The following is a 26,569-nucleotide window of genomic DNA, read 5'->3' on the forward strand; positions in this document are numbered from 1 at the left end:
AATTTTTAGCCAAGTATGAATGGCGTGATCTTGTAGTCTTGTTAGTGGACTAAGGCCGACTTATACAAAACCCACACTTTGTGTATGTCAAATTAAGACAACTTAAGTTTTTAACACTAAACAATCAATTAATATGGCAATAACTTTTATCCTACCCTGGACGAAATAGTATATTTCGTACCTAGGGCCGAAAATGAGGTTTTGCCGGCTCGAGATAGTTTTTAAGTTCGAGACAAAGTCGAGAACTTAAATCGATCGAGAGCTGCAAAACCATTTCGGCCCGTGGTACGAACGCTATTTTTCACCACACTATACCCTATTACCACTATTCACCACTATAATAATGCACACTGATAGTCAACACAACTACAACTTTAAGGTTATGTAAAGAAATAATTTGAGGAATCAGCAAAAATAAAAATAAAATAGTTGCTAGGCAACGGCGACAATAACACAATTCTATTGCAATGCTATGGATTTTGATTGTGTATTTAAAATGCATACATGTTTTAAGTAAGCAAGCGGACAGCTGATTTTGCGGCCCCGGCCTGTAAAAACCTGCTCGGTCCCCAAATTTCGATGACAGCTGGCATGGCCAGCAAAACGTAACTTTCAGCCACCAATTAACGCATGTAATACAGCCAAAAACATCATAGTGTGGTGAAAAGGATTTTTTGTCTTTATGTAGCTATGGACAAAGCTACACGAGAGTGGCTGCTTAAACCAGAGATCTGAACAAGAGGTTATCTACTGTGTACCTATTGTAAGAAATTGAAGTCTAATGCTCAATACAACCAAAAACTACTGCTCATTGGTTTATTGTAGCTAATAGCCTAGACATCAATGGTAAAAAGAGAAATATATTTTTTTTAATGTATTACTATCAGTATTTAGATTATCCACTTAATTTATATATCAATCAACCCATCCATCACTGTTAAAAACTATTGTAAGAAAACAATTGTATATAACACAGATATCAAGTTTTAAAAGTACGACACTAACCCTATTGACAATTTCACATGTAGTATTAATATTGTAAGAAAATAAAAAAATAAGATACAATGGACCACAATATGATTTTGACATGAACATAATGGATTGACTAGATAACGACTTTATTAAGTTAATTGTCATCCTTTTTCTTTTTCTTCTTCTCTTTCTTCCTTTTTTTCTCTTTCTTGTGCTTGTGACCAGTTGATGAAGAAGGTTCATCTTTACGTTTCTCCCAAGAGAGAGACCTAGAATGGGAAGGAGATCTCGACCATGTATGTACAGACGGAACTTTCTCTACTGATTTATCTCTTTCTACATTTACTTCCACATCCGATTTCTCTTGTTTCTTGTCACTTTTGTGCGAGTGTCTGGAAGAATGGGATTTGCGTCGAGGACTTCGACTCCGGCGTCTACTTCTTCTGCGTCCCCTGGATCTGGATCTAGAACGACTACTGCTTCTGCGAGAGCGAGAGCGCCGATGTCTCGACCTGCTGCCACTACGAGATCTGCTACGACTCCTTGAGTACGACCTAGAGTAGGACCTCGAATACGACCTGGTCCTGGAACTGGAGCGAGATCGAGAACGAGATTTCGACCTAGGGTGGTTGTTCCCGAATGCGACCTTTTGAAAGTATTTGTAATACGGATCATTTATCAGGTAGAAAGGGTCGATGAAAGGAGGGGGAAAGAAGCCATGGTCTCCTCCTCCTCTCCCTCGCTGATATCGAGGCCATCGAGGAAAGCCTCCTCTAGGAAAGAACCCTCCTCGGTTAGGGAACGGCTGGAAAGGCATTTGAGGATGAGGATATTGATTGCCTCTGAAGTTAAAGTTGTTGCGCCACCTTCCTCTGTTGAACCGTCCTCGACCTCTCCCACGATGAAATCCTTGGTTGTACTCTTCTATAACATATAATAAATATTTATTTATATATGAAATTTCTTATTTAGGGAGTTTTCTTCGACAACATCAGGGTTGCCACCAGCCATGAAAACCTTGAAAAGCTTGAATTATGCATGAATTCTTGTGACCATGAAAAAAGGCATGGATTATGCATGGATTTCTCCAATGGACCATGAATTTTCAAAATCAACAATTATTCAACCAATACCATTAAAATTTCCAAATAAAAAATATTTCATATTTACAGTTCATAGAAACGAACACTATTAAAATAATGTTACGAGATGATTATTTAACATGTTCCACGATCAGGAAACAATTGCTTGGTTCATTCGAAGTCATCCAAAGATGCTGATGTCAGCTGAGACTTCTCGAGGACTGAATATGGTTCGAAAAATCATTAGTAGGCCTAACCCCGTGTATGAAAAGGGGTACAGGGACTTAAATCACAAAAACAGAAGTTTTAGACCATGCACGGAATTGAAACGGGGGTGCACAATAAAACCGAATTACAGACTCTGATACCTGTTTTTTTTTAGCTAATTGGATAAAACCATCATATCTTAGTACGTTGTGGAATAAGATAGGCCTGAATCAGAATGCACATTTTTATGACAATTATGTAGGGGGATAAAACAGGACTTTTTTTGGCTGAGTGAGTGGGATTTTTGTTTTATTCCGGTGAAAAGACTGAATTAGACCTAGACTAATATATTTTACAATTCTTCTCCAATATCTCAGCTTGACCAGTTTTGTTTTCAACTTTGTTTTGAATGTTAATAAATCACTCTAAAAAAGTTGTATATTAAGCAAGTATGAAAGGTTATTCTAAAGTAACACACAAAGAAACTGCCTCTTTAACGTCAGTTTATGAAATCAGCAAAACTTATCGACCATGAATTTTTTTAAACTACCAATGAAAACCATGAATTCTGCATGAATTTTATCATCCCACTATGGTGGCAACCCTGAACATTAAAAACGCAAAAATATAAATTTCAACATAGTCTGGTATTCTTAAAAATATTTGACTATATCATGACTGTATTAAAAGACCTATCAATGTTTTTAAAAGTTCTCATTGCTTTCACAACTGGCCACTTATATGGACACCATCTATAAAAATAAAATTACAGGTTTGTCTGTACATAGCGTAGAATCATTTATACAGCCTGAGAAAGCCGAAACGAGTCTTATCTCCAGCAATTTCTGATGCCAAAATGCCGATTCACACGGCCTACTCCTAGGAAACTGGTAAGTTTTATCGATCAAGATTAAAACTGTATTCACTGGATTGGTGATAATGTCTTCATATTAAAACAAGGCCAAGCTACTTTAGAAATAAAATAACAAACGTTTGAAAAACCTAGTTTTATTTTATTTTTGTCACATTTTCTCATACAGTAGAACCTCGATAATTCGAAAACCTCTATAATTAGAAACTTTTGTCTATTCTATTCCCATCAGAAAACCTCTAAAATTCAAAAAATAATATAACGATAATTCAAAGTGATTTTTACACTTTAGGCAGCCTCTATAATTAAAATTTGCACGTACCCAAGCCTCTACAGTTCGAATTTATTGCCGTAATTCGAAGTGTTACCTCCATAATTCTAAGTCAACCTCTACAATTCGAACTGCGTTACCGTAAGCCTCTGCAATTCGAATTCACGACAAAAAAATTATCCTGTTGAAACATGAACTGACGCTCTTATTGATCTTCCCACAGTTAGCTCATCAGTCCCCAACCGTTTTATATGCAACGTAGACGTCTTTAACAGTCAGGCAGATTTTGCGGTGTTAGACCTAATTGATTGTTAGTTGATGAGTGTTAGTGCTAATGCAGTAAGCAAGAATGAGTGGTAAGAAGTACAAGTCCTTAACCTTGGCAGAAAAACTTAAAATAATCGATGAAGTGAACAGAGGTGGAAAACGTAAAAAGGATACAGCTGAAGAGTATGGTATCCCCGCCAGCACATTATCTACGATCCTTAAACAAGAGGAACTAGTTGGGCAACAAATGGAGGCAGGTAATTTAAACAATAAGAGAGTGCGTAAATCCGAATTTCCTGAAGTGGAGGAATGCTTTATAAAAATGTTTAAGCAATGAGGATGGGGGCCAATCCTCAAAGAAAAAGCTGAAAGTTTTGCCAAATCATTAGGCCATGATAATTTTCGAGCAAGTAATGGTTGGTTGGAGAAATTCAAACAAAGAAATGACATTGTTTTTCGTAAGGTGTGTGGATAGAGTGCAATCGTTGATGACAATGTATATAAAAACTGGAAAGAGGAACTAAAAACAATGTTGAAAGACTATGATCCTAAAAACATATTTAATGCTGATAAAACAGCATTGTACTACCAATGTCTTCCCGATAAAACTTTAACTTTCAAAAACGAAAAATGTAATGGCGGTAAGAACAGTAAAGTTCGAGCAACACTTTTGCTTGCGAGTAATATGACAGGAACAGAAAAGTTAAAGCCGTTTATGATCGGTAAATACAAAAAACCGAGATGTTTTGCTGGTGTTAAGTAATTTCCTTTTGAATATGACGCAAAGCTAAAAGCATGGATGAATAGTAACCTTTTTGGGCAATGGTTGCTTAAGCTAGACAAACAAATGAAGAAGGAAAAACGTAAAATTCTTTTATTCATTGACAACTGTAGTGCCCATAATGACATCCCAAAGCTTGACGCAATCAAAGTTCAGTTCCTTCCTGTCAACACAACGTCAAAACTTCAACCGCTGGACCAGCGAATAGTAAAAATTTTCAAGACTACAGGAAAGAAGTTGTTAGACATATTTTATCAAATATCGAAGAAGAGAACGCCATCGTTCCAATCAATATCCTACAAGCGATGAGAATGGCAAACAAATCATGGGAAAATGTAACTCAAGAAACAATTGTTTTAAAACGTGTGGATTTGTAAATGGAGAAACTGAACCAGAAATCGTCACAGTTACACCAGATCCTGTTGAAGATCTAATCGAGAGCGAATGGAATGTTTTAATGACTCACTGTAACGTAAATGACACAACATTTGAAGATTTCGTTGAAGTCGGTGCAACGTTGACAGAAGACGAGATAGTGGCCGACAGGGACCAGGCAGAAGCAGAAGACGATGGGTTGGGTGGAGACGACGAGACGGGAGCAGACGACCAGCTTCACTTCGTTACAATAAAGGAAGCGCGGCGTGCGATAGAAACCATTCACAATTTTATCGAACAATCAAGTGACACTGGTGGTAATGTTTTTTCAGCCATTGTAACCATTGAAAACAGTATTGATATTCAATGCAAAAGAGCCTTAAAACAGTCACGAATAACATACTTTTTTAATACAGAATAAACAATGTTCTATTTCATTTTCTTTGATTTAATATGTAATTTTTTAATACTGTAATTCAATATGTCCTGTACGGTAATATATAAACAGTATTTTGTCCAAGAGATGTGTGTTTAAATTGTATTCTGTTTAGCTTTTAAACAATAAACTTGGACCTCTATAGTTCGAACTTTATTATTTTGACCTCTATAATTCAAACTCCCCACACATAAAACTGGGACCTCCATAATTCGAATTTTATTCATTCTGACCTCTTTAATTCAAACTCTCTATATTTCAAACTTCCCATAGTTCGAAGTATATTGACTTTCCGGTGAAATTCAAATTAGCGGGGTTCTACTGTATTAATTTACGTTTAAATAACCTCGTTTTTCCATATTTTTAAATCCGAACCCATTGACAGACTACACCTTCACTCATAATGTTTGGGCCATACACCGCACACAATTCACGATGAATTTCAGCCGCTGTGTGATTCTTCGACTACAGATATCTGATTACACCACACACTTTACACTTGGCGGAAATTTCTATGGCGGCACTCATGTTTTTTTGTTATAACAACAGAACGCGTGATTGTACGATGCTCTCTCTAGCACAACTAAAAGCGTACTGAATGGCTCCGCACGCCAATGTGAGAACCAGGGCCCTACCCCCACTACTTATCGCACCACACCCAGACGGCAGTTACTTCGTGGATATCCCTTGTAATAAGTTTTCAACTGACTACCCTCGTCCGTATAACAGGCAGACTGCTAGTATTACATAATTTTGTGAAACTAGAATAATAATTTTTAAGTTAAAAGGTACCTTGGTCCATTTCCAGATCATTGTACGCCTCCGGAGCATCAGAAAGATCACAACCACTGCTAGAACCTCTGCCTTCATCTCTGTTCATGTGAGATTTATCTACAAAACATATTTAGCTTTAAACACACTTTTGGTAATGAACACTTACATTATTCCAAACTTATTGTATAAAAAATCAAAGGGCAAATGTCAGGGTCTTTCTTTAGTCATGTAAGTGGATGTCAGCTAGGTAAATGATAGTACAGTAGAACCTCGATAGTTCGACACTTTGTGGACTTAAGGGGTGTCGAACCATCGAAATTTCGTACTATAAGGAGTAAATGGAGTTTAATATACAGGAAAGTAAAAACACAAGTCTTATATAGAAATCACCCGAATTTATAAAATACTAAAAAGCTTAACAATTTCACTGTTCATTAGTTAAGTCTCAAGTCAGCAATAAATGACAAATTAATGTTCAAATCATTTTACATCACAATAGTAACCATTTAATATAACTTGACAAAATAGCTCAGCCCGTGTCGAACTATCGAAGGTTTACTGTAATCATGATGTAAATGGGACGAAAAATAATGTATGTTGAACTGACTGTTTTTTTTTACAAGTTTAATCTTAGGCTTTTGGTTTGGAAACGATAGGGAGTTGAGGAAATGTTGCTCTAGTGTTGATCCGTTTGTAGAGTTTGTAGTCATAAAGGTAAAGTCATGCAGAAATAGTTCAAAGAAAGGTTTTTACGATTGCTCAATAAAATAACTCTAGTCTTGATAACTTAGATCTACATTCAGTTCTTTAGCCGTACTCATTTATCAAAGTCTAATGATGGAGGAGAACAGCTGGATCTAGTTTCAACCATCATAGTGCATTGAAGTTTCCTATGGATAGAACGTAATCTTCATATGACTTTTCAACCACTTGTCATATGAATGAAAGATCAATTACTGAGAATTAATTAACGACCCAGGCCACTTAATCAAAAACATAGTGTTTTAAAATAATTATATTTAAAAAACCAAAATCGTAAACAACTATATTTGTATTTTTTTATTATCGATTGTTGCCTGCTGAAGTAATTAAGGTTACGTACTGACTATCGCTTAGTCTATCACCAGTCTGCTCCCCGACCGAAATGCTATAAGTTTTTTAACCCTTAGCGGTCGGAAGGCCAAGAGATCCGTAACATGCTGACAAGTTGTAAAATATACGAAGATGCCTATAACTCAGCTGGACCACTCATATTGGCCCCCCTCCTTTCCTGGTTTGGCCGCCATTTTTACTACTCTTTTTTACCTCTGAGGCTTGGATTTAAATGCCGTGTTGCAAGCCTTTTAACTCCAAAACACTGATCTTTAACCTAACATATTATAACTGTAAACTTGGTCATCATTAGGATTTAATTATGTACACTAATATTTAATAACAACACTCAAAGTATCTTTTACGGTTACAACTGAATCAAAAATAATGCAAATGGTTAATTTACAATTATCAGCCTGAGCATTCTCAATGTTAACGATGTTATGTCTCTGGCGTCACTTAATAAAGTTGTTTGTGCAGTTATAAAATGTGAGATGGAAAGATCGTCATCTTCATCAACTTGTAATAAATCTCGTATGGTATAGGATGTTAGGTCTCTATTTGAGGACATTTAAAATCATAAATATAAATTTATTACAAATTAAAAGGCATTAAAAGGACTATTGCACAACACACTAAGGAAAACGAGATATATTGCTATAAGCTCATAAAAACAACAGCTTGGTGGATAGTTCCGATGGTTGTCGAGGGAGCGCAGCACCTCCCAAGCGGAGGGAATCGAAAACAAGAAAAATAAAGAAACAGGTGGCCACTATGGGGTAGCTAGCCGAGCTGATCAGAAATTGCTTAAAGGGCCTGCCCGAGCTGTGGGGCTACCTTAAGGGCTGACAATGTCGTGTCATTAAACCAAATGGCCACTAAGTGTGGCCTTTCCGATCCATAGGGAAGGATAATAGAACAACAAATACGACTGCAAAGGGTTAAATGGTCAAATTTATGTTTAAACGTCATTTATGTGTATGTCGTAATCCAAAAGTAATGAATCTGCAAAGAGGATGTTTCATGTTTCTGTAGACTTGATGATGGGTTTAATCCAACCCGAAATGTATACGTACAGAGTCAAATGTACTTGAAAAAGGAATTGCCTGGGCTGAATAAAATATGTAACCTTGATTAAATAGTAGTTAATGTGCCAACAATCAAGGTTATTCTAACCACAGAAACTAATATGCCCGTAAAGTTCTTAAAGGACACTGTACAATAATGAATAACATATCCCTTAAGAGGTTGTACTTGCAGGGATAGCCAGAACTCTTAGCATGTTCAACTTAATAAATTTGACATGGTTTGTTATTGGCTTCAAAGGTAAGTTGTACGTAGTTGACAATACAAACCATTTTTTTTTTTTTTTTTACTAGGTGTAAAACTTAACTACTAATTTTAATTAAATTAAACTCTAGGATCAATATTTAAATGTTCACTGTCTACCAAAAGAGTTAACAGATCTTTGGATTAACTCTTCCCCGTACCCGTGTGGTTTCTTTAGGTCGAAAAACTGCTACAAGTATATAGATCTATCAATACACCTGTATGCAGATATGACCATTTTTTATGTTCAGGGTTTGGATCATTCTCTTACGAATAGTTTATTTAGTTACCAAACAAAAGGTATAATAAATGCACTCACCCTTTTTATCATCGTGCTTAAATTTGTTGACAAGTTTATCTCTAAGCGCTTTCTCTTTTTCTTGAAGGTCATTCCCTGATTCTTCCTGTAATAGACAAGATATATATTTTTCTTAAAACTGCATGGAAATGATCACATTGCCACACTTGCAAATGTACGCAAAATAGCTCATTTCCATTTTATTCATTCTGCTTGCTAAACGAGCTGACTTCACTGTTGGCGTTTCTATTAAACACTCTCATTCCTTCTTAAGTGGGAAAAACTTACAATGCACTACTAATACAAAATAGCTATTCCAACCACATTGGATATTGATAACCTTTAATATTTTAAACATTGGGGAAAACAAGGCTAATACCTGTCTTAATCTGTGATGGTTACAACCAACAATAATGGTAATGACTGCCGTGACACAAAAAAAAATTACAACCATCCACCGCACGCACTGACTCCAAAGATCGTGCAATAGGAAACCGCTATTGCCGCGATCGGGCATCACGACGATGACGTTTCCATGACCACAGGAGTGGATGATAACGTCTCCATGACCACAGGAGATGTTCATGATTTTGCTGCGATCTCGCAAGACGGCGATGACGTTCCGTGACCGGTGACCGCAGGAGGCGATGATAATATCTACATGACCACCAGAGATGTTCATGATTTTTCCACAATCGGGCATGACGACAATGACGTTTCCGTGACCGCCGGAGACAATGATAACGTCTACATGACTGCGGGAGTTGTTCATGATTAAACCCGCGATCGTGCAAGACGACGATAACGTCTCCGTGACCGCGGGAATGGATGATGATGTTTACACAGTTGTGGGAGATAATCAGATTTAGCGGAAGACAACAATAATGTCTAAACGGCCGCGGGAGATGTTTATGATTTTGCCGCGATCGGGCATGGCGACGATGACATTTCCTTGACCGCGGGAGGCGATGATAACGTCTACATGACCACGGGAGATGTTAATGGTTTTGCCCAAACCGCAGAAGACCTCCCCAGCCAAAAGACGCCAGATTACTGGGGTGCTAGAGTGGTGCAGTGCCGGATTAGAGAGGGTAACTGTATTGTTGTTTCTAGGGAAATACCTGACCACTTTTTTGGTACTTTCAACACACTTGTGCAATATTATCACTGAACCTAAAAACTTGCTGAAAATGTGACTGTCAAAATAATGTGTGGCAATTAAAATGATATACAAAATAACAAACATTAAAAATCACATCTCATAGCGGATGTAAATTTTATTTTTGATTACACTCACCGATCCTAGTTTTTTCACACCATCCGACTGTTTTTTCCACTTCTCTCTTTTATTGTATCGTTCATTTTCCTTGGCAACCTAAAATAAGAAAACAATTTAAAAAATGCTTTTGTAAATGGTTGTTTTGAAAAGCAAGGACCTCAGCTAAAACTTCAAGATACAGTGCCACATTTCCTAGTTCAGAATACTTATTATTTGGAATGAAGATCTTATTTACTTCATCATTTACTTTTACTTTATTTTATCATTTAAGTAAATTATGATATCATTTGCACACTATCGAACTATTTATACCATGTTAATGTATAGGTAGAGGTTAACAGTAAGAAAGGACCATGAGGTTCTAAGTTCGCCTCAATAAAGAAGGATTTTCATTTTATTTCATTTCATTTTCATATATTAAAGAAACAACATGAATTATTTCATGGGTTCCAGGAAGAAAAATAATTGGCCAAAGATTTAAAATTTTGACAAAAAAGGTTTTTAAATGAGTATAGGATAATGTCATATTAGAAATAAAAATTCTTAACCTTACATAGATTGATAGGAATGATAGGTTGCCGATTTCATCCAACCATGAATTAAAATGTGGAGTTCTAATTGAGTCTTACTTGTATCAAAGGTATATTGTTTAAAATTCGAAGATATCTATCCACTCTTCCCTATGTCTATGTGACTCATTGAACTAAATAATTTGTTAATAAAAAAAAGGCTGCAGGTTCGTATAGAAGGGATTCCTACATCAGCAGCCAAAAGTCAAAGAACTACCTCCTGATACAGTTTCCAGGGATATTGTAAACCCTGACACAAAAATACTATAAGTAATATGTGAATAACCTTGCCCTAAATACCTAGCCTTAGAATTGTAAAAAAAAATTTAGTCTCCGTATCACTTAGTGAACGTCCTAAATTGTAGATCATTGTTGACATAGCTAAAGCTGACAATAAATGGTTTTAGTCAACTTTGGCTGAATTTTAATAATTTGATTTGACTACACATAACCGATGAGTGTTATTTGCGTAGTGAGTTAGTTAATGTTTTCTTCTTTGACCACCAGACCTTGAGCCGGTTGAACAGCTCTCCCAACAGTCTAAAGGACTCCAGTCTCCGCTGAGCCATGAGCAAGAGTCTTTCTTCTGTCGCTATCTTTTTGTTCATGTCGTCCGCCTCTCGGTGCTTGAGTCTCTCCAACATCTTGGCCTTGCGTCGCTCCTCCCGTTGCCGCTGTCTCTCCAACTTAGCTGCCCTCTCCTCCTCGGCTCGCTTTCTGTTGGCAAATAAGTTGATCAAGAAGGTGTTTTAGGCCATTATGCATTGGCAAAGCATATAGGCTACATAAAAGGAAGTTACACGGCATTTTCTTCTTCAAAGTATCTCTAAAGTTGATACAACGCAAAATAGGTCTTTGAAATGATTCAATATTTTTTGGGCTAGAATTTTAACAAGTTTTACGTTAATGTTATAAAAGAGATACCTTAGTCAGGAACAGGTATCATCTCAACTTTTTCAAATGATTTTTAATATTTTTCCTTGTGTTGTGTTTTTAAAGTCTTTCCTTTTTAATATCATTCCCAGACAAGAGGCAAATACTAGAAATTAGAAAGATAATTAAAGATATAATGATTTAGATAGGCTACTTCAAATCAAGATATACTAATGTCAAAAACTGAAGGGACAAGCAGTTAAGAAGGGTGGCCTGCTCTTCATCATACTCCATTCCACCAGGCGTGGAACCTGACAGATTAGAAGACCTTTTACTCATGAGCTCCTTCGTCTGACCTGCCCGGCCAGACAGGGGACTCAATAATTGGGGTGTCCACTGTCCAGTAATCAAATTTTAATGTTGTATTTGAAATTGTTGTTGAAATTTTTAGAGAAAATGAGATCAAACACTACATGATTAGCCTATGTTAATGATTTGCTAACATAATTTAAAATACCAATTTTATTTTATAACTAAAATATTTACTTCATGATTTTAACTAGTGTCACCAGCACAAACCTCTAAATATTAAATGAAATTAGTATAGAGTTTTAATCATTCAAAAAGTTCATTCACTGTTAATATTTGACTACTAGACATGTAATGAATACATTCAACAGAGACCTTAGCAATTATTGTTAACTGTTACCATAAAACTTCTGTGGGTAATTAGTGAGAATATTTCGTGTGAATACTCTGTTAACGGTTGTTTGGACCCTACCATGACTCAAGACTACTATACAGACTCACGTCCTTAACTATACCAAGAGAGACTAGAGAGGTCTCACATACATCAGTATTCGTATAGTATTGGGCTCATTGTTGTTTTGGTAGTGTTTTATAGTTTACTGATGATGTCCTTAAAGAACATCAGCAATGGACAATGTGTAATTTCACTCACCTCTCTGCAGCCAATTTACGTTCTTCTTCTTCTCTCTTCTGCCGCTCTTGGTCTTCTCGCTCCTGTTCTTTGGCCATGAGCCGCTCTCGCTCGACTCTCCTACGACGAATGCTGCTGTCACTCAGATGTTTTGTCTTATCAAAGTCCACCTGTATATAGCGTCTAGATTAGTCATTATTCCTGCACATGTATTAGCTCAGTAAGCCCATTACCTTAAACACTTGACATAATACTAGGCCTATTACAATTTTTTTAATTGTTTTTTAATAAATAGCAAATAACAGAATCAATTTAATTCAACAAACAATTATTCAAGCTCTCTACAACCACTTTGGTTAGTAATAAACTAGTTCCTATATATTCATGCATTTAATTAAATTGATCCAACTTTTAATTAAATTTGTGCCCCTTTCCAGCGGGCAAAAAGTAAACAATAAGGCCCAGCACACACGGAGTAACCAAAATTGTGCAAGATACAGTTTTTAAGCAAATATCACGGTTTGCGACAATATCGAAACAATTTTAAACCAGATTCAAGCAACTAAGCATACTATTGAGTACTGTGACTGTGGCACACTTCTGTTGCAAAAAATCACAAGGCGTTTTGCTATGCTTCCGGGTGTGTAGTTCTTGTTTTCAACATGACTTCAAGTAGTCATCATAAAGCCTTTTGAAGGTAAGGAGAAATAGAAAGTCTCAATCTTCTATAAGTTTTTTCAAACCTAAAAAATGTTGTGTTTACAACCAGTCCATTATCTCAACTGTGTTAGGCCTATTGCTAGAAAGAATGTTTTTGACATTTTGTAAACTTGCTATCTCATTGAGAGAGCTCCATATCAGAGCAACAAATAAAATAGAGTTAACATTTTTGCTTAACAGGTTCACTACCAGCTCCATCACACTACTCTGTTTTACACTGTAGACATTCATTAATATGGATCATTTTTTTGTTCGATATATTAATAGTTTTGTTTTCCTTTACGATCCATAATCCTCCTTTTTTAACACCTTCAAACGCATTTTTAAATTACAAATTGACAATAATAATGGTTTAATTTACCTCTGTCAATATGGTCCTTGCGTAGTTTGTCACTACTGCAGTTTCGTGCTCGTGGAGCACATCTTCAGGTGAAGATCACAAAAGTTAAAACATTTTCTTCATGTAAAGGTCGTCAATTTTTGAAATGTTTTTTGTACCATTCGTGTGTTAGCCTATTTATGTTTTCGATGTTTTTAAAAAAATTGACGACCTTTACATGAAGAAAATGTTTTAACTCTTGTGATCTTCACCTGAAGATGTGTTCCACGAGCACGAAACTGCAGTAGTGACAAACTACGCAAGGACCATATTGACAGAGGTAAATTAAACCATTATTATTGTTGCTGTATGGTCCAGAGGCTACCCATCATGAAATTACAAATTGACAACTGATATTGTTTAGGCAAAAATAATGGATTAAGAAATGAAACTGTTCTAAACTAACCTAATATAACTAACCAAACTTGCTGTACTGTACTATTTCAAAATTCCCTTTGATAACAGAAAAAGACATGTGGAGAATATCAAGTTACAGCAAGTTGGGTTAAGCTAGTTAGGTTACAGTAACTTAGTTTGGAACAGTTTCATTTCAATATAATTTGTTTTTAATTGTTTGTTGATACTAAACAATATTTATTTAGCCTATGTAGTTGTCAGCTGATATTTTTCAATCCGTTAATATTAATATATCAGATCAAAAAATAAAATATCGAAATATCAGAAAAAACTATCGATAATAGAAATGTTCCCTTTACAGTAAAAAGTACCACCATTCTTTTAAACACTACAGGCCAAAATGTTGCCCTTGTGGCAAAATGAATGAAATGATTCAAAAAAGCTTACGGTAACTAAATTAAAACAATATTCTTGCTGAAATATGTTAAATTTTAATAGGTACCATTTCTCAAAGAGGTTACCCTATTATTTGTGATAATGAACTCTGTAAAACATAAGACTCTTTAAATTACTACCTAATGCATGATTATATTAGCCTAAAAAACTCACCTTAATACTAGCAGTAAAAGCCTTTCCGGTCTCGTCCTTGTGCATTAGTTTCATTCCGCGGAGAGCATCCATGGCTTTCACAAAACACATATACTCTTTAAATTGAACATAAGCCTCAAATATTAAGTTCTGGTTATTGGAAAACATCTTAATACCAGATATGTGAGATTTCATTTGGCTTCTGAAAGGATCCAACATTGGAATATCAACACATCGAACTTCACCAAAAACTTCAAATACTTTTCTCAAAACATATTCACTCGGCTTTGAAGCATCAGATTTTGCAGCAAACCATTTACAAGGAAGATTAGTGATATGAATTGTGTCAGGTCTTTCACCAGGTTTCATTTCATTCATGTTTTTTGCATCCCGGAAGTAAGAATCCCACGAATGACGATTAGGAAAATCAGGTTTAGCTTCAGCCGCTCTCACTTTAAGGCTCTCATGGAAACCTGAGAGTTTCAGAGATCGCCCATTGAGTCGGGCCAAGACGGCCAGAAGTTTTGAGCGGTCTTCTATCTCTGCTTCGAACCTCACTACTTCTAACGTACTCTTGGCTACTTTCAGATGATAGAGCTCTTCTGGCACGGCATAATGTCGCAGTTTCTCCATCACTTCCCAGTTGGAGATACTTTTTCCAGGTGTTTTCAAGTTGGGGAGCTGTACGGATATGTTTAATCGAGCTACAGGTTTGAGGTACAAGCTCTGAGGGGAGGAGAGAGGGGTCGCATCGCTGGTGTTGCTGCAGCTTTGGAACACACTCATCTTGATACCCCATCCACAGGCTCCTGACAAGGTGGTTACAACAACACATCTTGAAGAAAACTTTCCACCTGGTTTTTAAACAGCTAAAACTTTGCATTAATCCTGGAAAAACTAGGCTTCTCATTAGTAGCTTTATATAATTGGTAAATAGAAAATCTTAAATAAATTGACACACTCTAACAATAAAAAGGAGGTACTCTACCGGTACCTTCTTTGCTATATGGTTTAAACTAATGACGCCATCATTTCCCCATGGGGTAAAAGATGAAGAACCGGTAATAAGGTAATAGTAGGTAATAAGGTTGATCCATGTTTAAAAAAAAAAATACTCAACTTTCTTAAAGGCCTACCCAACAATGACGAGCTGTAAAAAGGCCTTTTTACATTAAGTAACTTAGTATACCGTACTATAAAATTTTGTAGCTACGACTTGAACTCTAGTGATTTGACAAAACTAAATCTCAAATCCATAAAAACTTTGGAAAAATTTGGTTTCAAGACTCTACAATCGTGAATCGACAAGTTTTCAGATTCTAAAGTTTTGATATTTAAGATTTTGACAGTTTTTTCACTGTTGACATATTTGTGTGTCATTATCATTGTTTAATAGGTACCATTTCCACAAAAGCTGGCAGCAATGAAGCAACAGCAAACAGTTCACCACTAACAACTAGGCAAAATTATATTTTTAGGCATACAACACCAATCAATGATGTCCACTAAGTGTTTAGGTAATCTTAAATTGATCTAAAGTTCTTGTTAGCCTAAGTTAAGTTAGTGCCAGAAATAAGTAGTTTGATGTAGTGTTTGTGTCGTTTTTGAAAAATAATATTTTTCAGGTTTAAAATGTACTTAGTCACGTAACTTTTAAAGTTTCCTACATATTATTAATATAGGGAGGCCTAATGTCAGGGCCAGGATTCGATTAGCATACTTTCAGTTTTGAGCATAATTCATAATTATTTTATAACTCAGGGCCGCTTTCCCCAAATTACGCTTTTAACTTGAGCTAGTTTAAAATTAAGCTTGAGCTTAAGCCTTTGTTCGTTTTCTCCATGCCCACAGGTATAAGGTTTAGTTTAAGCGTCCATTTGTTTTGGTTGGCTGCTCTGCTTGTGTTGTTTTCTTGTGGATTGTGTTTGATCAACTGTCAAAAGTTATGTTTTATATGTTGCATTAAATATTAATAACTGTTTAATAATTATTTTTACGAAGAAGTAGACAAATTGGTTGGAGCCAATTCAGGTGGGCCTATATCCTCGGACCTTCCAAACTTCAATTTGGTAGATTTACCCAATCATGAAATATTAGAACTAAAACATACAAATGAAAAAGAAATAGTGGAAATTGTACAAAAAGTATGTCGTAAATCTAGTTCAGGTGTGGATGGGGTTCCGTGCAAGGTACTGTTGGCTTGCGTTGATGTAATCGCAAAACCATTATCTGTGATCATTAATAAGTCTTTTGACGAAGGAAAATTTCCAGACATAATCAAAACTTCAAAAATCGTTCCTATACACAAGAAGAATAGTAAAGAGGAGGTAAGCAATTATAGGCCAGTGGCCATACAGTCAGTTTTTTCAAAAATTTTTGAAGTGGCATATTTAAATAGATTAATACCATACTTGGAAAAAAAAGACATTTTAAATTCTAATCAATATGGATTCCGTAAAAATAAGTCAACAATTGATGCTGTGTTCTCGCTGATTAACCATGTACATGAAAAGGTAGATTGCTCGGAAGAAGTACTTGGACTATTTTATGATATGACTAAGGCTTTTGATTGCCTAAATCACTCGATCCTAAGATTAAAACTACAAAAATTGGGTATAGTAAATGCACCTTTAAATTGGATTATGTCATTTCTTGGAAATAGATCTCAGTTAGTAGCCGTAAATAACTTAGGTGCTGATAATGTCATAAGGCAATACAGATCAAAAATTCAGAATAACATCAACACTGGAGTCCCGCAGGGCTCAAATATGGGACCTGTGCTGTATTTGCTATATGTCAATGATTTACAAGAGACAATACAAGAGGGAGCTCTTTGGCTTTTTGCGGATGATGTTTGCCATATAGTTAATAATAAAAACTCTGAGGAAACAATACGCAAGTCCCAGATAGGCGTTCATCAGATGGTGCAACGACAACAAATTAGTACTAAATGAAAACAAAACATCAGTTTTAAATTTTTTCAACACAAAGGCACCTGACCATAGCCCTCTCTTAAAATTAAAAAATCAAAACTTAAAAATAAATGATAACGTAAACTATCTTGGAATCAAAATAAGCAATAACCTTAGATGGAATATCCACATTGATCATATAACCTCAAGACTTGTGGTAGTATGTTGTCTTATGCGCAGACTACAAAACATAGTGGATCATCATATCCTGATGAAAGTTTATTATGGCTGCTTTCATAGTGTATTGAGTTATGGCATCGTACTTTGGGGCAACAGCAGTGAAGCAAACAGAGTCTTTCTACTACAGAAGAGAATTATTAGAATAATTTGTAAAACCCATTTTTTAGAACATTGCAGACCACTTTTTATTAATCTTAAAGTTCCCACCCTTACCTCCGTTTATATATTGGAATCAGCTATGATGATATGGAAATTTCCGGAAGTCTTCAAACGCAACCACGAATTACATAATTACAACACCAGGCAACAAAACCATATACACCTGAATTGTCACCGAACATCATTAGTGACAGCTGGACCACATCACACTGCAAGTAAGATATATAATAAATTGCCGGAAGAAATAAGAAGCTGCCAAGACAAAAATTTATTCAAGAAAAACCTCAAAAATTATTTAATAGAAAAGGCCTATTACAAGCTGGAAGAATTTTTGGAGGATTAAGAGAAGATAGGCCCTACCTGAAAATTAAACAACTTTGACGACCACGGCTGGAAAGCTACTAGTGGGATCAACACAAGTATACAAGTAAGTAAGTAATAAATATTGAGCGAGAGGTTAGGATACAAAGATAGTGTTATAACTGCTGCTGAGGTTTCATTATATAATTAAAGTTCAATTTAATATTTCATAAGCAATTCATCTTGGTTAGGTATCCTTTTTTAACTATTTAGTTTAGTAGAAGAATCTGAAGTGATGGAAGAATCTAGGCAATGCCGTTCAGAATACTCGGTGGTCAGAACATTGTGTGTCTGTGGGAACAATTATTTGGCTTTGTAATTTCTGTTCTTTTTTCGTTATGTTGTTCAAAGAATTGAAAGAAACTTATTTACTTTCGGGCCAGTGACATAACTTTTTTTTAAGTGTATGGTATGACCCATAGGCCTACAGTTTCTGTTAGCCTATAATAAGTTAGGGTAACTTACTATTTATTTGTGCTATGTAGGTACCTATAGGCCTACAATTTTGCCAGCCCGTTAACTTTTATGGTAATTATTTGGACGTAGTGACTACTCGCAAAAGTGAAATTTTTTTCTTTCATAATGACCTAAATTTCACGCTGAATCCGAAAATGGCATTTTTATTTTTCGGAAAATACCGGAAATTCCCGAAAAAAGGGAAAAACGGGAAAAAATATTTTTTACTCAAAATACGTCATGTGGGTACTCAAAATACGCGGGATATTGTGTAGATTAAGAATATGCAAGAATTTTTGATGAAAAACACCGGGGATAGGGCGAAAAAACGGTGAATAATCGGTTAGGTTAGGCTTGGTTAGGTTAGGTTAGGTTTGGTTAGGTTAGGTTCGGTTAGGTTTGGTTAGGTTAGGTTAGGTTCCAAATAAATCTTAGGTTCTCTTAGGTTCTACGTCCAAATAATTACCACTTTTATTTACTGGGCTGCACTTTACTTTAGGTCCTACAAACAACCAAATGAAAATATCGATTATTCAATTGTTTTATTCGATATTTTCATTCGAATGAGTGTAGGACCTAAAGTAAAGTGCAGCCATTTACTGTAGTGTGGGCCGCCAGCTAAAATATCCTCTTTTTTTACAAATTACCATATGGCAACCCTATTATAAATGACACATAGGGTACGGTAACTTTAACAGCAAGGTGATAGGAACATTCCCACTTAGGCCTAAGTTTAAGTAGGCTAACTTATGCTGCTTAGGCTACCACCTAAGATAAAATTAATGCAATAACTTACTTGTCAGGCTCAGGCATAAAGGTTAAAAACTGGGCTACTTAGCCTAGCCTAGGTAACTTATCTTAGGCTATTTGCGAGGAGTCTGATTCTTATTAGAATCAATAGTCCAACCTAACCTCCAAAATTAAATTTCAACAAATGGTCGTCCTGTGAAAATATCAGCTATGACAAGGTGTTAATGATTTGTTTCTAAATTAGGGCCTATGTACATTTATAGACTATGCTAGCCTTAACGTAAAAATAATCTAGTATTTGCCTACTTTGGAGTGATCTAATCTGACGAGTTGAGTGATGGATAGTAGGCCTACAGTTTTTGCATGCAATGAATGACTATCTATCTGACTAGTGACTGGAGGTCGGAGGACTTAAAAATCTCCTGATGTGGTTGAAGAAGGCGAGACGAGTTCAGAGACGTTAACAAAACCAACTTGATGTAGCCGTACTACCATAGCCTATAACTAAGAGTACTTTTAATCTTAATTTTACACTTTCACCACTGATGATAGGGATAGGATTATTATATTCATTCACTCACTAGTCACTACCGAGACCGAGTCACTACACTACACTACATAGCCTAGGCCCAGGCCTATTGAACTTCAATTCAAAAACATCGACTGAAAATGAAATGAACATTGGAACAGAAAACAGAACAACGGTGACCTCAGTCCAGTTCGTGAAGTTAGCGACTCCGACTCTTTTTTTTTCTTTACGCTTTTCATTTTCATCGCCGCTTTTTTACTTTCTCCCCCTATACCATAGGATATGGAAAAAGTATTGTTTTCGTCAAAATTTTCGAGTTTGAGTTTTGAGTGGATATATTCGTTTTGGGTCCCCCTGGACCCAAAGTTTTTTTCCGAGGACTTTTAGTATGTTATTCCGGAAATAAATTTCAATATACGTACCAAGTTTTATACTTATAAGAGTTTTTTTAGGTAATTTCTCAATATGACTAGACTACAAGGTGATTCAGTGTACAGTACAATCATAGATAAAACATACTCCTCAAGGACTACATATACTCCTTGAGGAGTATGTTTTATCTATGGTACAATATATCTAAATTTAAATAGCCACTTAAATGAAAATAAAAGCTTTATTTCAACTTACTCTTCAAAATCTAATCTTTATTTCACAACTTAAAAATCATCAATTTTTTAAAAGGGATTTTTAACAATCCAGTCATACAGTTTATTTTTTTTTTAATACTGTAAGATACTAAATTTTGCTTCTTCAGTCAGCTTATTAAAAAACATTATACAATTTAATTTATGTGAATGTTTGGTTTTTGCCAATCTGTGCTGCAATATATCTATTTTATCCCTACCTCTTATAGTGGTTGTGTACGTCTTTTCGGAAGGAGAATTAATCTAAGTTTGACTTTGTAGGTATATTAGAATTTGGAATATTTAAGATTTACTATGGTTGGTATCCTGAAATTAATGAAAAGAGGTTTACAGTGTGTATCTGAGCATTCTGCAGCAATGCTTTGAACAGATTTTTTTTTAGTAAAAGGATGTCATTAATATGTGGGGAGTGGCCCCACAAAATAAGACCATATAATATGTGTGATTGAAAGAGTCCAAAATAATTGAAAGAGGCCAAAAACACCATCCGTTCAAATCTATATATATAAAAGCACAGATAATAAACCCCTACTAGTAGGGGTTATATTATCTATATATATAAAAGGCAAAGCCCTCACTGACTGACTGACTCACTCACTCATCACTAATTCTCCCACTTCCGATTTATCTAGGAGGCTGAAATTTGGTACACTGATTCTTTAGGCATTAAATAGGAAAACTAAGTTGTTTTTATTCTGATCGGACTCTCGGACTCCGCCCCAGTGGCTCTGGAGTTTCCCATGTTAACATTATGAGTACTCATATTTAAATGGAATTTATGAATCTTAACAGCTGTTTGAATTAAACAAGTTGGTTCTGTTCTATGATGTTCAATACCATTAAAGTTACAAGGATTACCAACTGGGTGCAGCACTATTATTTTATTAAATTTATGACAACAGCTAATTTGCAATCGAAAGGTGAGTGAGCGTAGCGAACGAACTTCAACCTGGTGGCGAGTTAGCGTAGCGAACGAGCTAACAGGCAAGTGAGCACAGCGAACGAGCTCCAACCTAAAGGTGAGTGAGCGTAGCGAACGAACTTCAACCAGGACGTAATTGAGCCATGCGAACGAGCTCACTTATGAAGTAAAACGGGGCAAAGCCCGCGGGTACAGCTAGTCTGTGATAAAAGGCAAAGCCCTCACTGACTGACTCACTCACTCACTCATCACTAATTCTCCCACTTCCCATTTACCTAGGAGGCTGAAAATTGGTACACTGATTCTTTAGGCATTAAATAGGAAAACTAAGTTGTTTTTATTCTGATCGGACTCTCGGGCTCCGCCCCAGTGGCTCTGGAGTTTCCCATGTTAACCTTATGAGTACTCATATTTAAATGGAATTAATGAATCTTAACAGCTGTTTCAATTAAACAAGTTGGTTCTGTTCTATGATGTGCAATAGCATTAAAGTTACAAGGATTACCAACAGGATGCAGCACAATTTTTTTTTAAATTTATGACCACAGCTAATTTGCAACCAAAAGGTGAGTGAGCGTAGCGAACGAACTTCAACCTGGAGGCGAGTTAGTGTAGCGAACGAGCTAACCTGAAGGCAAGTGAGCGCAGTGAACGAGCTCCAACCTAAAGGTGAGTGAGCGTAGCGAACGAACTTCAACCAGGACGTGATTGAGCCATGCGAACGAGCTCACTTATGAAGTAAAACGAGTCAAAGCCCGCGGGTACAGCTAGTTCATATATACAGGGTTAGTAAAAAGTGTGGAGACCCCCTGTTATTTTTTTAACGGCCCATACTAGAAAAACTAAACTCGGCACACCTTATGACATGTGTTGATGACATGTTATGAAGTACTTTTTGGGCATAACCATCACTTGGTGTACATCCCCAAAATGGGGGAAACTCAAACATTTCAAATACAAAGACCCATCGAGTGACCCCTCATTTTGAAGGTCCTGGTAAAAGAAACCCAACAACGCAAACTAGAGGTCTTTATCCCAATCCAGTAAAAAATGGCAGCCAATTGAAATTCTCAGAAGTTAAATTTAACTTAAAGCTTTCCAAGTCTGGAGACCCCCTGTAAATTTTGTAGCGGCTTACACTAGGAAAACTAAACTCTGCACACCTTTTTGGCAGGCTATGAAGTACTTTTTAAGCCTAATAGCCACTTGCTTACCAAACCCCAAATGGGGTATTTTGGGGGAAACTCAAAAGTTTTAAATGATAAGCCCCATCGAGTGATAAAAGAAAACTAACAACGCAAACTAGAGGTTTCTATCTCAATCCAGTAAAACATGGAAGCTGATTGAAATCTTAAGAAATCGGAAATACCTTGTAATTTTATATTCAATTGGGTGCCATATTTTACTGTGTTAAGATGAGACCTATAGTTTGCGTTGTTAGTTTTCTTTTATTATGACCTTCAAAATGAGGGATCACTCGATAGGGCTTATCATTTAATACTTTTGAGTTTCCCCCAAAATCCCCCATTTTGGGTTTGAGAACTTATGAGCTAACTGCTTATGAAACTTATTGGCTGCTATTTTTTTACCGAACTGAGATAGAGACCTCTAATTTGCGTTGATGGTTTTCTTTTACTAGGACCTTCAAAATGAGGGGTCACTCGATGGGTCTTTGTATTTGAAATTTTTTAGTTTCCCTAAAAATCCCCCATTTTGGGGATGAACACCAAGTGGAGGTTATGCCCAAAAAGTACTTCTTAATATGCCATAATGGTGTGCCAAGTTTGGGTTTTCTAGTTTGGGCCGTTAAAAAAATAACAGGGGGTCTCCAAACTTTTTACTAACCCTGTGTATATATAAATATATATACATATGTGTGTGTGTGTGTGTCCGTTAGCGGGATAACTCTATCAAAAATGATCCGATTTTGATGAAACAACGTGTACAAACGTGTAAACCTACGTTTATTCGAACCAGTTCGCGATCCAGCATAATCGGACCATATGGGAACGGGGGTTTATGGGGTAAAAATGGGGTTTTCCCATTTTGACCCTAAAAACAAAAAAATGCAATTTCTTTCTAAACCGTTTTTTGAGCTTAAAAAAAAAATAATTGAAGTGCTGTTGTATGCCTAACGGTCACGGAAAAAATTCAAAAATAGTGTAATTTTAATTCCCATGTTATTCATGGAGAAAATAAACATTGTTATACTGTAGTTTACTTTGTTTATGGATATACAGTATATTGATAAAATTTAGTAAATTTATTTATTTCATCCTATACTATTGACGGTAAAAAAAACACTTTTTACCTTCCCCGTAGCAGCAAACCTAAGCACTCGTTAAATCTAATGTTATTTAAATAGGGAATAAATTTGCCTTATTTATGCAAATATTTTAGTAAAAATGTAATCAGACAAGTTGAAATTCGCTTAGTCTGCAGGTTTGCTGCGGCGGGGGTATTTTTATATTATTAGCGAATTTCCCCTATAGGGAATAAGCTATTACCGTAGTACTCATGGTAAGACCTGGACCCGGGACCGATTTACTTTTTCGTGTTGAGGTCCCTAGAGACCAAAAACACCATCCGTTCAAATTCATATATATATATACTAGCGACAGTGCCCGTTGTGGTTAAATACAACGGTCTCTAGTAACATAATGGTTATGAAATCCATACACCACTTTACTCACTGATATGAATGGTTTATTCTAAAGTTATGAGAACTTTATATAACATTATTTTTAGCCCATTTTAACATTGTGCATTTAGAAACTAAGAACATAATCGCAAAATAGTGCTAGATAAAGATTTATGTATATTATGTGGTGTATAATTATCTTTATCTAGCACTATTTTGCAATTATGTTCTTAGTTTCTAAATGCACAATGTTAAATGGGCTAAAAATAATGTTATATAAAGTTCTCATAACTTTAGAATAGATCAAGATTTTTAAAAACGAATTGCAGCATCGTATTCAGCATAAAAAAGTAGTTTAAAACGATGGGTCACAACCCTACCTTTACATTAAAAAAAAAAACTTTGTATCCAATATGGCGGATCCAAGATAGCGGCCAAAAATTTATACCCAGTCAAAATGAAGTACTTACTACTCTACAATGATCTGACGTGGTCCGGAGTTGATATCTTAAGGAATGTAGAAAAAAGTAGGGGGGGGGACTCATTTAAAACTCACCCTGTATATATAGAATAGATATATTTATATACGTGTCCGTTAGCGCGATAATTTGAGCAAAAATCATCCGATTTTGATGAAATTTGGTACGTTTATTCGAAGGAGTTCGCGAACCAGCATGATCGGACCATGGGAACGGGTGTATGGGGGTTTTATGGGGGGAAATTGGTTTTTCCCATTTTTTGCCCTAAAAACTTAAAATTTAGCATTTCCTTTCCAACCCATTTTGTAGAGCTTAAAAAAACCAAATAATTTAGTATATTGAAGCGTTATTATGGGGGGAAAATAAAAAAACTGTAAATTTAAAATTCCAATGTTATTCTTATGGAGAATAAGTAAACTGTTGTAGTTTGCTTGTTTATGATCATATTTTGATCAAATTTGGAAAATGCATTCATTTCATACTAAACTATTAACATTTAAAAAAAAAACACCTTTTCACCCTCCCTGTTGCAGCAAACCTAAGTACTCGTTAAACTAATGTTATTTAAATAGGGAATAAATGTGATATTTTTAAGGAGACACTTTAGTGTAAATCCAATCAGGCAAATGGAAATTCGCTTAGTCTGCAGGTTTGCTGCGGCGCGGGTATTTTTAATGACTGATGCATTTCAACACTAAGGCCATGGTCACAGTCTTTCACAATGTTATTAAATCTAACATGTAAACAAAGAAAATAAATACAATCACATGTTTAAATTTTAACTGAATCTATCTAGTCTTGGAAAATTATATAATTTTTCCTACAGTTACCTAACAATGTAACACCAATGATCACCAATGTTCTCTCACTGATTTGAGAAAGCAAAGTGGGCAATTCGCTCATCAGTGAGACAATGTTAACATTGTCTCACTCTAATTACTTTGTCTCACTCCAGATTTGCAACGTGAAGGCACGAAATAGTGACCGCGTAACATGCAGACAAGGTCGTATGCGCGCGAAATACGTTGGCAGCGCTGGCTGTAAATCAGCTGGTCAGCTGTTGTACTGTTGTATTTGTCACTTCACATTAAATGTTATATTAAAAGTTCACTTAAATAGGTTATGTTTCTTCACAATTTTATTTGTTTTATGGTAACTGTAGGAAAAGTATAATGTGCAACTCGAGTTCAAAGTACAATTGCCGCACTCGAGAAACCATTCATCACTCGCCTACGACTCGTGAGTAAGGATTTCTCTCGAGTGAGTCAATTGCTCACAAATAACTATTGAATATCGTTATGCCAATGGTTTTAATTGTTAATTTTGTCTTAATTCTTGGATCTTTTCATAAATTGGGTTTAAATTTTGTGTTTGAATTATGTTAAGGATGTTGCTTCCCACGTGTTTGTTGCGTTCCTCCTAGATCCACCTATATTGATCTAATTTATTTGATTTTAAATTGAGTTCGTGTTCAGTTCGAAATAAAAATCACATCGTATAGGAATTGCTACCAAGTCCATTTCAATTTCAGTGCATGAAGAGGTCTGAGTCAAGTGGGGGATACAATTCTGGCCCGTATAGTTGTTTAAATGCCGGTGAATTTAATCGAACCACTCGTGCATAAACAGTATCAAAGTTCTTTGAGGGGAGAGGGGGTTACAATTTCAGCCAGTACACGCTGTTTTGACCGAGAAAAAATACGTCGTCGTAGTATCAATCACCAACCTGGGTACAATTCCGCCACCCCACAGAAAACGTACGTTTTCTGTGGCCACCCCGAAGATACTATAATCAACTTACGATCAGCTCTCAGTGTAGGATCAGCTGGTGCAGCGTTTCCCGTGTCGCAATTAGCGACTTGGCGTGCCATAACCAGTGCAAGGAAGCCCACTTTGTCAGGCAACTGTAGGAAATAGTTATTTATTTGTGTAGCTAGTGGGACAGCAAAGGTAGTTTGCACTCGTGTTACACATTATATTTTTCCTACAGTTACTATAAACCATATAAATAATTAGTC

At 35.9% G+C, this 26,569-nt stretch overlaps 1 protein-coding gene across 2 annotated transcripts; it reads right to left on the reverse strand.

Annotated features, from left to right (window-relative positions):
- Positions 1 to 447: 447 nt before the first annotated feature.
- LOC129003768 (A-kinase anchor protein 17A-like) lies at positions 448 to 19,851 on the reverse strand. Of its 2 annotated transcripts, none has more exons than XM_054432062.1 (8): positions 19,644 to 19,851; positions 14,482 to 15,269; positions 12,438 to 12,586; positions 11,113 to 11,320; positions 10,053 to 10,130; positions 8,777 to 8,861; positions 6,055 to 6,153; positions 448 to 1,896 (listed from the first exon to the last, which is right to left on the reverse strand). In XM_054432062.1, the coding sequence occupies exons 2-8, from the start codon at positions 15,244 to 15,246 to the stop codon at positions 1,127 to 1,129; spliced, it is 2,154 nt and encodes a 717-aa protein (XP_054288037.1). In that variant the 5' UTR covers positions 15,247 to 15,269; positions 19,644 to 19,851; the 3' UTR covers positions 448 to 1,126. The 2 variants fall into 2 exon arrangements, with proteins under 2 accessions (XP_054288037.1, XP_054288036.1); XM_054432061.1 differs by having other exon boundaries at positions 14,482 to 15,314.
- Between the last annotated feature and the right edge of the window lie 6,718 nt (positions 19,852 to 26,569).

Source organism: Macrosteles quadrilineatus, unplaced genomic scaffold (assembly GCF_028750875.1).
Source record: "Macrosteles quadrilineatus isolate MER2022 unplaced genomic scaffold, UCM_ALF_1.0 Scaffold_9__3_contigs__length_116548681, whole genome shotgun sequence".
Taxonomy (NCBI): Eukaryota; Metazoa; Arthropoda; class Insecta; order Hemiptera; family Cicadellidae; genus Macrosteles; species Macrosteles quadrilineatus.

Coding starts and splice junctions, on each gene's coding strand:
- LOC129003768 (XM_054432062.1), bottom strand. CDS start 15,246: ATGAGTGTGTTCCAAAGCTGCAGCAACACCAGCGATGCGACCCCTCTC. Junction 12,587..14,481: donor CTTTTACTGCTAGTATTAAG/GTGAGTTTTTTA, acceptor CGCTATATACAG/GTGGACTTTGATAAGACAAA. Junction 1,897..6,054: donor TGATCTGGAAATGGACCAAG/GTACCTTTTAAC, acceptor TATATGTTATAG/AAGAGTACAACCAAGGATTT.